Consider the following 12,729-nt stretch of genomic DNA (forward strand, 5'->3'; position numbering starts at 1 on the left):
CATGGTATTGGTACAGAGACAGACAGATAGACCAATGGAATAGAATTGAAGACCCAGAAATGAACCCACACACCTATGGGCACTTGATTTTTGACAAAGGAGCCAAAACCATCCAATGGAAAAAAGATAGCATTTTCAGCAAATGGTGCTGGTTCAACTGGAGGGCAACATGTAGAAGAATGCAGATCGATCCATGCTTATCACCCTGTACAAAGCTTAAGTCCAAGTGGATCAAGGACCTCCACATCAAACCAGACACACTCAAACTAATAGAAGAAAAACTAGGGAAGCATCTGGAACACATAGGCACTGGAAAAAATTTCCTGAACAAAACACCAATGGCTTATGCTCTAAGATCAAGAATCGACAAATGGGATCTCATAAAACTGCAAAGCTTCTGTAAGGCAAAGGACACTGTGGTTAGGACAAAACGGCAACCAACAGATTGGGAAAAGATCTTTACCAATCCTATAACAGATAGAGGCCTTATATCCAAAATATACAAAGAACTCAAGAAGTTAGACCGCAGGGAAACAAATAACCCTATTAAAATATGGGGTTCAGAGCTAAACAAAGAATTCACAGCTGAGGAATGCCGAATGGCTGAGAAACACCTAAAGAAATGTTCAACATCTGTAGTCATAAGGGAAATGCAAATCAAAACAACCCTGAGATTTCACCTCACACCAGTGAGAATGGCTAAGATCAAAAACTCAGGTGACAGCAGATGCTGGCGAGGATGTGGAGAAAGAGGAAAACTCCTCCATTGTTGGTGGGATTGCAGACTGGTAAAACCATTCTGGAAATCAGTCTGGAGGTTCCTCAGAAATTGGACATTGAACTGCCTGAGGATCCAGCTATACCTCTCTTGGGCATATACCCAAAAGATGCCTCAACATATAAAAGAGACACGTGCTCCACTATGTTCATCGCAGCCTTATTTATAATAGCCAGAAGCTGGAAAGAACACAGATGCCCTTCAACAGAGGAATGGATACAGAAAATGTGGTACATCTACACAATGGAATATTACTCAGCTATCAAAAACAACGAGTTTATGAAATTCGTAGGCAAATGTTTGGAACTGGAAAATATCATCCTGAGTGAGCTAACCCAATCACAGAAAGACATACATGGTATGCACTCATTGATAAATGGCTATTAGCCCAAATGCTTGAATTACCCTAGATCCCTAGAACAAACGAAACTCAAGACGGATGATCAAAATGTGAATGCTTCACTCCTTCTTTAAATGAGGAAAAAGAATACCCTTGGCAGGGAAGGGAGAGGCAAAGATTAAAACAGAGACTGAAGGAACACCCATTCAGAGCCTGTCCCACATGTGGCCCATACATATACAGCCACCCAATTAGACAAGATGGATGAAGCAAAGAAGTGCAGACCGACAGGAGCCGGATGTAGATCGCTCCTGAGAGACACAGCCAGAATACAGCAAATACAGAAGCGAATGCCAGCAGCAAACCACTGAACTGAGAATAGGTCCCCCGTTGAAGGAGTCAGAGAAAGAACTGGAAGAGCTTGAAGGGGCTCGAGACCCCATATGTACAACAATGCCAAGCAACCAGAGCTTCCAGGGACTAAGCCACTACCTAAAGACTATACATGGACTGACCCTGGACTCTGACCCCATAGGCAGCAATGAATATCCTAGTAAGAGCACCAGTGGAAGGGGAAGCCCTGGGTCCTGCTAAGACTGAACCCCCAGTGAACTAGTCTATGGGGGGAGGGCGGCAATGGGGGGAGGGTTGGGAGGGGAACACCCATAAGGAAGGGGAGGGGGGAGGGGGATGTTTGCCCGGAAACCGGGAAAGGGAATAACACTCGAAATGTATATAAGAAATACTCAAGTTAATAAAAAAAAATAGTTATGTAAGCAGGACCTAACTCTCTCCACAACTGACACAGACTTGCTCAGTGTGACTGGGTACTTCTCTAAAGATATGAGTATAAGTCTCAAATTCCCAGGATTTATGGTAACATCTGGAGGATTGATAGATTCAAAAAGAGGTGAAGAACATTTTATCCCTTGAAAGAGTTTTGCGAAAGATGTAGAATCATCCACAGTGACTTAGCCTGTGTGACTCCAGATGGCCTTGTCCATGACTGATGAAGTGATACAATTTTTATAATGACTATATGCAGTACAATGAAGCAAAGGAGAGCTTGTAGGGCATGCAAACTTGGTACTAAATATAAAGACCACCAAATTCCCCTTGTCAACTGAAAAGTGGTTTAAATGGACTTTCCACAGTAGAATCCTGTAACTGAAGCACTCATATGCTATTTCTTGCAGCAGCTACATGGCCACCGCCAAAAAGAGGTAGCACCTCTGCTAAATTATTTCTAATACATGCATGAGGATCTGAGTGCAGTCTCCAGAGAACATGTAAAAAGTCATGGGACTGTGCTCCACGCTAATCATCCTGGTGCCTGTGAAATGGAGAAGAAAGAATCCCTGTGGCTTGACAGAGCCCCAGCCTAGCTAAATTGGTAATTCCATGGTCAGCTTGAGACCATGTCACAAAATCAATACAGTAGAGAGTGACTGAGAATGATACCCAGTATTGACCTTTGACCTCCTTATTCCCACCTGTGGACATGCACCTGTAGACACATGTACCCCGACACAAACATGTACACACAAATTACTGCGACCTTATAAGCAGACTCAAGCCTCTTTAGAAAGTTTCATGTCAATTTTTACCCCGCAACATCTCTCATACAGCACACTGTTCCTTATTGTTTGCACTTTATCTTTTCTAAGGTTTAGATATATTATGCCTATTGTCTATCATAATGAATTTCATCTTTAAAAATAACCTCAGAATCATTATATTCATTCTGCCTCCTTGTCTTTAGGCTATAGAAATCATTTTTTTTAAACTTATTTTAACAGGATACTGGAGAGATGACGGAGTTTTACTCTTTTAAATTTATCCTTTTCAAGTAAGACAATAGAAAACTTGTGGGGTGCTTTGTAAATGAATATGAGGATGATCCCTCTTGTCTACATTTTGATGTCTTATAAATTTGAAAAATAAGTGCTGATTCAGCAACTAAATTCTGCACAGGCAACCACTGTGGAGAGTCCAGTGGAAGTGCTCCATGACTCCTGATGGATGTCAGATCCCCTTGGACTCCATACACTTGACATTTTAAACTAATATATTACCCTAAACCCAGGTTGTTGGGGTATTTTCTTTCATCCTCTACCTCATATCTCAGAAAGAATGAAGAAAATCATATTTGAACAAGGTCACTTGATTCTATTTCACGATGTGACTAAGAAACCTGGAATCTCCTAGTAGTATTCCTGATTTGGTTATAAAGGAGAACATTTTGTTTTATTTCTCTAGTTACATATAGTACATTTCAGTGTAGATGCCTATTCCTCCACCGTGGAAGGAAAAGTCCGTATAAATCTAATACAAATGCAAGTGCTATTGTCTGGTCACCCTGGTTACACAATTCCACTGTGGAAAAGTCTCTGGAATCTACATGTCCCATATTTAAGTTTTTTGATTCACCAATCTGAGTAATACATGTTCATGAGTCTGAACTTATAGTATCCAGGAGTTGTTTAGCTTATCTCTGCAAGACCAAGTTGCCTTCATATGAACTATATATGTATTCTTTTTTAAATTCTCAATATTATGTTCTGTTGCTTTGTAATACTAGGCAGAAATTCCATGTATGTAATTTTTTTCTTCCTCCAGAAACTGGAGAAACGGAACACACATATGTATAGAGATACTTTCTCTAAGTCTGGGTATGTATCAGCTTTACAGAATTCTTACCATATCTCATGTCAATCTATTTCCTTACTTTAATTTATGCATATATTTTAAGTCCTATATTTATAGAATTCTAATTTTCTGATTCTTTTAGTTGAGTATTTGCTTGTTTCTGCATGTGATAGCACACATGTGGATGACGGAGTACAATTTATGGCATCCATTTCCTCCTTCCATTGTGTATGTCCCAAGGAACAAACCAAGGTTAACAGCCTTGGCAACAAATATCTTTAGCTACTGAGCTATTTCACTCTTCCTAGTATATTTCATAATTTATTGTTGCAAGCCCAATTGCTACCCCATGCCAAAAAAAGGAATGTTTTCTTGCTGATGTACGCTATAATCTAAAGCATTTCTTTAGATTAAGTCATTGTCCTCTTTAATACCCTATTATGATACATAAAATATCTGTGGGCATGCAGAAACACATATACACACATAATTTCACTGACATGCACTGTCGGTGCCCCATGCCCGCACCGAGACGGTACCGAGAATCGGGCAAAACCCTGCGGAATTAAAGAAACACACACACAGGTTATTATTAGCCATTTTTTTTGTAAAATTTTTAATATCACTTCAATACACATGCTTAGAGATATACACCCACAAACTCTCACTTACAAACTATATAGGAAGGTTTTTTTATCAATGTGATATAAAACTAGAGATAACTTGAAAGATGAAGAAGAAATCTTTTTTTTTTCTTTTTCTTTTTTCTTTTTTTCCGGAGCTGGGGAAGGAACCCAGGGCCTTGCGCTTACTAGGCAAGCACTCTACCACTGAGCTAAATCCCCAACCCCGGAAGAAAAAATCTTAACTAAGAAAAAAATTCTTCATAAGATTGTCCTATGAAAAAGCCTGTGGGCACTTTCTTGATCAATAATTTTGTTGGAGGGCCCAGCTCCCTGTAGGTTGTCCCACTCCTGGGTTTATTGGTCTAGCTTTTATAAAAACACAGGCTGAGCAATCCATAAATATAGACGAATAAACAATCTTCTTCCCATGTCTCTCTAACATTTCATGCCTGTGTAATCACTGGGATATCTTCCCACCCTACCTGATGCAACTAGGATTTGTTTTAGTGATTTTGTGTTTTGGACTGATGGCTGCTAATGGGATCATAAAATAAGACTTAAGTTGAATCTTTCAACGTTCTAGTAAATGTGTAGAATAATTTTATTCTAGTACCCTCATCTTTGAGACACAGGACATCATATATGAAAGGTCAGAAAGATTCTGCCATAAATATAGGCATCCTGAAAGGTTAATTCTTTACAACCAATAGGTCCAGGTAAGAACTAGGTAGATAAATATTAGCAAAATGATTGTACTATTGTAAGGTTAGTTCATATAAGGAAGTAGCCATGTTTGAAAGTGTCATATAATTGAGGGCCAGATAAAGTAGTAATTCAAAGAAAAAGTGACAGAATGTATCACAGATAAAATATGCCCAATTCACATGAGAACAGCTTAGGAATAAGAGAATACACAAGAGTAGAGAAAGAGAGACAAAAATAGATAATAGAAAGACAGAGACAAGTAGAACAAGAAAGAGAAGTTGTGGTGTGTGGCATGTGTTTACGGAAGCTTTCTGGACATGATTTTACAGATTCAGGTTCTGAGAGAACAAACTATTCACTGGGGAAAACAGAAAAAGCTGGAGAATTAGAAGGATCCAGAAGATTGTAACACATTGTCCAAGTTAATGTGAGTACAAGTAGAACAACTCATGAAGATGCCAAGAGAAACCATATTGAATCAGTCAGCTTGGAAGGTTGGATTACATGGAGGCTAGAAGCTCCTAGTATTAGGTCTATAAATAGTAGAACAGAGGGAAAAAATACTCTGGCCTCAGCCTAAAGGACGTATTTGCATAGCTTGTGTAAGACTCTTATCTCATCACTTTATCTAAAAAAGAAAAGTGACATTCACTTAGAAAGACATACAGACAGGCACACAGACAGACAGACAGACACACAAACACACAGAGACAGACAAACACACAAACATAGAAACATAGAACGGTGTGGGGAGGGAGGGAAGAAGAGAGGGAGGGAAGAAGGGAGAGAGAATGCTTGCAGTCAAGTATTGATCTGAGAACTAGGTTCCAAAAAGAGGAGTTAGAGAAAGAACTGAAGTAGTTGAAGGGGTTTGCCACCCCATAAGAAGAACAATATCAACCACCATCCTCCATCCTGCCCTCCATCTTCCATGGACTAAACAACCATCCCAAGAATACACAGGATGAGCCTATGGCTCCATCTGCATATGAAGCAGAAGATATCCTTTTCAGGCACCAATGGGAGCAAATGCCCTTGGTCCTGTCAAGGCTTCATGACCCAGTGTGGGGAACTGTCAGAATGGGCAGGTTGGAAGGAGTGGGTGGGTGAGTGAGGAACTGCCCTCATAGAACAGGAGGCATGAGGGGAAATAGTAGCTGGTTTCTAGAGGGCAAATCAGGAAAATCATATTTAAAATGTGAATTAAAAAATCCCCTCCCCCAATGAAAGGAAAAGAAAGAGAAAGAGAGAAAGAAAAAGAAAAATAAATGGGGGTACATAACTAAACAGAAGCAGACTGGCGATGTGGCAGCGTTATTCCCATGATAGTCAAGCAGCTTCCGGGAAACCAAAGTCTTTGGGTTCCAGGGGAGTATGGTTGCAAAGATGAAACTTAACGGAATTGACGGAAGGGCACCACCAGGAGTGGAGCCTGTAGATTAATTTGACTCAACATGGGAAACTTCACCTGGCCAGGATACAGACAGGATTGACAGATTGATAGCTCTTTCTCGATTCTGTGGATGGTGGTGCATGTCCGTTCTTATTTGGTGGAGCGATATATCTGGTTAATTCTGATAACGAGACGCTGGTATGCTAACTAGTTACGCGCCCCCCGAGCGGTCTGTGTCCCCCAACTTCTTAGAGGGACAAGTGGCGTTCAGCCACCCATGATGGAGCAATAACAGGTCTGGGATGCCCTTACATGTCCAGGGCTGCACGCGTGCTACACTGACTTACACAGGTGGCGCGGGTAACCTATTGAACCTCATTCGTGATGGAGATCAGGGATTGCAATTATTCCCCAGGAACGAGGAATTCCCAGTAAGTGCGGGTCAGAAGCTTGCGCTGATTAAGTCCCTGTCCTTTGTACACACCGCCCTTCGCTACTACCCAGTGGATGGTTTAGTGAGGCCCTTGCATTAGCCCCGCCGGGGTCGGCCCACGGCCCTGGTTGAGCGCGTCGAACTTGACTATCTAGAGGAAGTAAAAGTCATAATGAGGTTTCTGTGAACCGGCGGAAGGATCATTAACGGAGAAGGCCGAGGGGGTGTCCGGTCCTTTCTCAGGCCCGTGTGAGTCCCTCCTCTCACCAGGAGGCGCGTCCCTGGGTCCCAGTCGCCTTCTTGTGCATGCCGCTGACGGTCGGCCAAGTGAGCGTTTCGGGAAAGGCGGGGGTCGTTATGGAGCTGTGCGGTGGGGGGTCGGGTCTGGTCTGTCGAGGGACCTCCTCTGTTCTCTCTCTCTCTCTCTCCCTCCTCTGCTTCCGTCCTCGCCTCCGTGCGCCCGCCTCTGCCACTGCTGCCTCCGCTGCCGCCGCCTGCTCCTCCCTTGCCCGCCAGCCAGCCACGGCCCTAGGCGGACCGAGGTCATTTTGCCTCTTTCTGGACCGGCTCCGTAATCTCATCTCGTGTGCACGGGGGGGGGGGGGGGGGGGGGGGGGGGGTACATGATCTCTTCCCGGGCTGTGGCCGGGACACGCTCGCTCTCCTCATGGCACCTGCCGCCCCTCCACCACAGCTCTCCCGCTCTGACGGTGCTGGGGTGGCTCTGTCGTGTGCGGGGGGTGCCTGTGCCGCGGGTGGGCTCACACACCCACCCCGCCTCCTGGGCCTCGCGTGCCCGCCCCGCTCCTCTCCGGGTACCTACCTGTCCTGTTCCAGCGCGGAGGTTTAAAACCCCGGGGTGGGGGAGGGTCGCCCTACCGCCCGTCGGTCGTCCGTGGGAGGGCTTCCCGGTTCCTCCTCCCACCTGGTGCTCCTTCAGACTCAGCGGGCCCCCTCCGGCCGCCGGCGCTTCCAGAGGCGGCGGTCGGGGGGCCGTGTCGCGAGCCCCCTCTGGGCGCCTGTGGGGTCCCAGCCCTAGCACCCGACTTGCCCGCCCATTGGCCGGCCGCCGCCGGGTGCTGGGTTGGCGGCGTCCCATGTCCCATGTGTCCTGCCTTTCCGTTGCCGACCCTGTCTTTTTTTTTTTTTCATTTCACATGTATCCTTTAGTTTCCCGCTGGCTGGCCTGAGGTGGAGCCGCCTCGCCTTGGCCCCTCTCTTCCCATGCAGCAGGGGCGGACGGGTGAGCTGGTGCCGTTGTTAGCACCCATACGAGTTCGCTCACACCCCAGATACCGATACGACTCTTAGCGGTGGATGTGTCGCCACGCGCCGGCCACCCTCCTCCTGGCTCCTTCCTGCTTGCTCAGCCGCTCCCGCTCCCATCCTTGCCCGCTCTACCCCACAGTGGGAACGAGTCGGCGTTTGCTGGTCGGGTGCCTGGGCGCGAGACAGGCCCTGTCGCCGGGGTCGGTCATCATGCCTCTGGTCTGGTGGGAGGCGGGCCCCGCCCACTGGCTCAGTGCATCCGCTGCCGCCATGCACCGGCCTGTGCGCACAGAGAGAGCGACCTGCGAGGGTCGGATGGGGGTGGAGGGGCATACGGCACCCGCCGGGGCCGGTCTCTAGTACCTCTCCTCCCCTCCTCCCTCTGCCGGGGGCAGACCGGTCGGGTGCCAGCCGGCGGGACGCCGTGGCGTCCGCGCGCTAATGCGACTTGCCCCCGGGATGTGGGAGCTGGCCGGGGTAGAGAGGTCGCAGGCCCCGGCCTGGGACCCTGGCGCCCTCTCGCTCTCCTCTCCATCCGTCCGCCCTCGGCCGCCAGCGCCCTCCTTTCCTCTTTCTCCTCTCGACCGCGACCTCAGATCAGCTGTGGGGACCCACTGAATTTAAGCATATTAGTCAGCGGAGAAAAGAAACTAACCAGGATTCCCTCAGTAGTGGCGAGTGAACAGGGAAGAGCCCAGCGCCGAAACCCCGCCGCGTGCCGTAGCGCGGCAAATGTGGCGTACGGAAGACCCACTCCCCAGAGCCGCTCGTGGGGGTCCCAAGTCCTTCTGATCGAGGCCCAGCCCGTGGACAGTGTGAGGCCGGTAGCGCCATGCCCGGGTCTTCCTGGAGTCGGGTTGCTTGGGAATGCAGCCCAAAGCGGGTGGTAAACTCCATTTAAGGCTAAATACCGGCACAAGACCGATAGCCAACAAGTACAGTAAGGAAAAGTTGAAAAGAACTTTGAAGAGAGAGATCAAGAGGGCGTGAAAACGTTATGAGGTAAACGAGTGGGGTCCTCGCAGTCCGCTCGGAGGAATCAACCCTCCGGCGCGTGTTCGGCTGTGCCAGTGATCCCAGCGGATCTTTCCAGCTCCCCGTTCCTCCCGACCCCTCCACCCATGCGTTTTTCTCCTCCCTCCACGTGTCCCGCCGTCGCAGTCCCTGCTCCTCCCAACAGGGGGTTCTGCGCGCGCTCAGGCGGCGGGCACGGGGTGTGGTGGGGGTGCGCAGGTGGGGCCGGGGTTGGGGTTGGTGGTTGACCGCCCCTCCTCCCCCCCCTCCCGGGTTAGCGACTGGCCTCCACTGGGCGCACTTCCACTGTGGCGGTGCGCAGAAACCGGCTACGGGACCACTGGGAAGGACCTGCGGGGATGTTGACTGGGGGGGGGGGTGTGTGCAGCATCACCCGTGGGCCCCAGAACACCCCATCCCGAGTGTTACAGCACATCCTCTCCATACAGAAGACACTGACAGACAGACAGACAGACAGACACACAGACACACACACACACACACACACACACACACACAAGGTCACACACACACACACAGACCCACACACACAAATACATATTTAAATATTTACAATGACGTTTAAAAAAACAGTCTTCCTGTTTAACAGAGGTTTAAAGGGAAGTTGGCTGACAGAACGTTTTTGTGGTTTTTTTATTCTCTTTTTTACCAAATAGGAGGTAGATCTGTTGGCCCTTTTATTAAAAGCCAAAGTATTAAGTGGCGAGCAGATGTTTCAACATTTCCCATTCTGTTCCTTTCACGAAAACCAGGGAGTGTTGTTTCTTTGGCTCTTCCTTTTTGAAACAAACTGAAAGGAGCTCTACCAGTTGGCCTAGTTTCCCTGTTCATTTTCCCTCTTCCACGATATGCTCGATGAAATAAAGTAAATAAATGAAGTTTCTAGTTATTTATTTGTTTGGGAGACCCGAACTCTCACTCAAGATATATTTCCATCTCCCCCAACACACACACACACACAAGGCCTCCTCCCTGTATGTGGGGAGGGGGAGGGGTGGACTGGAGGTAGCTGAGAGGGGGTGGGGTGGGCCTGGAGTATATGCATGTCCCTGAAGGTCTGTCCGGGAAATACTGCTGCTGCCCTAGCATCCTTTGCTTCAGTGCTGAGCCAGGCTGTGCCTCTTTACAGGGGGGTGGGGAGGGGCAAGTTTTCTGCCTGAAATCAGTGAGTGATGATTTCAGTGTGAATGTCTGATACCTCAATGTCCTCTCAGTGCTCTGGCTCATGGCAAATGACTGAAGAAAACCTTAGTTAGACTCACACCCAGCTGTTTGGAAAGTGTAATGGAGTTGATAGCACACCCTCAGATGTGCTCACTCTCAACACCCAGCCAACTCTGGATTTCTAAGTAAGGCTGAATCTGGACCATATCTACAGGATTTGGCGTTTCTGATTCATGTTTAATGTTTACTTAAATAAAGCTTGTGAAGGGCTGGAGAGATGGCTCCGAGGTTAAGAGCACTCACTGCTCTGCTCTTCCAGAAGTCCTGAGTTCCATTCCACAGAAACCATATAGTGGCTCACAACCCTCTGCGAAGGGATATCCCATGTACTCTACTGCCGTGTGTATATTTAAAGGGCTTTAGTGTACTCATATAAATGAAAATAAATAAATAAACTTTTAAAAGAATAAAACAAAATGAAGCTTGCAAAGAAATTGAGCATCTTAAGATGCCAGGCATGTCTACCCACTCCTTTTATTTTATTTCGTGGGTGGATCACATAACCACAGAGGTGGTTCCCCTTTTCTTAACCTCGATAGCCCAACTGGGACAGAAGTGCAAACTATCATCTACCTATCTGGGAGTGGGGTGGTTGGATACATGGAGCACTTGCAGTTAGTAAAGTTCTGCTATTGTTTTTTTTTTTTTTCTTTCCTTTTTGGATAGATATTGGGAGCTGTTTTTTTTTTTTTAAGTACAAATATTGTTTTCTGTGCAACATTCTGATCATAGTTTCCCATCTCAAAGCTCTTTCCAGATCCTTCCTCCCCATCCACCACCCCGTTCTACCCAAGGCCTGCCCTTATATGTGGTTGATGCATACCCAGCTGAATCTCCATCGGAGAAAGCACGATATTCCCATCTCCTATGACTGTCAATGGCAGATGACTTAAATGCCAGTGACTTCGGACTTGACTCCATTTTCCCCTTGGAGAACTGGGTTTGGATCTGTTGAACGAAGACAGGCCCTGGGTTTTGAAACAAACCAACAAACAAACACACCAAAAAATATTTAAAGCAGGCAACAACTGCCTTCCCGCCAAGAGACTGTTGACTCCTCTTTGTAGCTAGTACGATGTGAAACTTGCTAATAAAGTAGAATCCACACAGCACAAAGGGAACACTTTAACAAATTATGAGGAAGAGAGAGAGAGAGAGAGAGAGAGAGAGAGAGAGAGAGAGAGAGAGAGAGAGACAGAGAGATCTGTTTATCTCTCTCTAGTTTTTCAGACTAGAGATTTCATCTTCTACTGCTCTGGTGCTGGTGGTTTTACTGCTGGTTTGGGGGTATTAGGATAGGGATAGGAAGAAAAAAGGCTTGAGTGCTGATTTTAAAGTTCTCTCTCTCTCTCCCTCTCTCTCTCTAAAGCTCTCTCTCTCTAAAGCTCTCTCTCTCTCCCTCTCCTTTCTCCCCCCTACACACACACACACACACACACACACACACACACACACACACACACACACTTCCTAGGATGAAAGAAACAAATGAAAAGGAAGGCACCCATGGTGATGCATGACTTTGATTTCACTTTGGTCTCAGCACTGGAGAGGAAGATAGGAAGGCTTATCTAGATGCAATGTGAAGAAGGCCTATGTCAGATGAGTTAATGGCTATGGAACTGTTACCTGGCTAGTCTGCCATTTTGTTGCACTTGCTAATATTATAAGGACACTTTCTCATTGGTTGTTTCTGCTGTTACTGCCAGAATTCATTACATATTCTGTTAGGTTCTTCTGTGTGATAACACACTCAGAAACCAAACACTGTAGAAGTCAGTCTAACTGCTTTATTTGTTGTCTAGTTATCCGCAATAATCTTGGACTGAACTGAACACCCAGCAGCATTTTCCGCACCCACCCATGTATAAGCTTTTATAAGCTGGACCACCAACACTAGAGGGACAGTGCAGACAGAGACTATTTGGAATCAGACTTCCATTTTGAGTTTTGTTTGTGTTCTTGTTTTTTTCTGCTGTCCTGTCCTGTCCTGTCCTGTCCTGTCCTGTCCTGTCCTGTCTGTCTCTCTGTAAATCCACACATATAGTTCTTTCCACGTCTTACATTTCAAAACAAATAATGCTTGTTGTGATCCTCATTTCATTCAAGGGTACTACTCTCTAGATCAGAGGAGCCCCCTTACAATTCTCCACAGGTAGTGATGACCGGAGTGTTCAGTGCGACTAAGCATGAATTATATGGTTGCCGCCATTATGCTTGATCTTACCCAAGGTAGGGTTGCAGGGCATGGTTGTCACGATGGCGACCAATAGACAG

General features: G+C 46.6%; 1 protein-coding gene and 2 pseudogenes across 3 annotated transcripts in view; 2 read left to right on the forward strand and 1 right to left on the reverse strand.

Annotated features, from left to right (window-relative positions):
* The window catches only part of LOC148001996 (uncharacterized), a 101,938-nt gene extending 92,768 nt beyond the window's left edge, over nt 1–9,170 (reverse strand). For both annotated transcript variants that reach the window (XM_087579624.1, XM_087579623.1), the window contains exon 1: nt 7,748–9,170. In XM_087579624.1, coding sequence (XP_087435750.1) covers nt 7,748–8,023 — 276 coding nt within the window. In that variant the 5' untranslated portion in view covers nt 8,024–9,170. The remainder of the gene's footprint in view (nt 1–7,747) is intronic.
* LOC148001994 (uncharacterized) overlaps nt 1–12,729 on the forward strand; it is a 741,081-nt pseudogene that overhangs the window by 192,621 nt on the left and 535,731 nt on the right. The gene's annotated exons all lie outside the window — the stretch shown is intronic.
* LOC148001997 (18S ribosomal RNA) lies at nt 6,253–7,130 on the forward strand (annotated as a pseudogene; the record flags this gene model as incomplete).

The sequence above is a fragment of the Rattus norvegicus genome, chromosome 12 (assembly GCF_021556685.1).
Source record: "Rattus norvegicus strain SHRSP/BbbUtx chromosome 12, alternate assembly SHRSP_T2T, whole genome shotgun sequence".
NCBI lineage: Eukaryota > Metazoa > Chordata > Mammalia > Rodentia > Muridae > Rattus > Rattus norvegicus.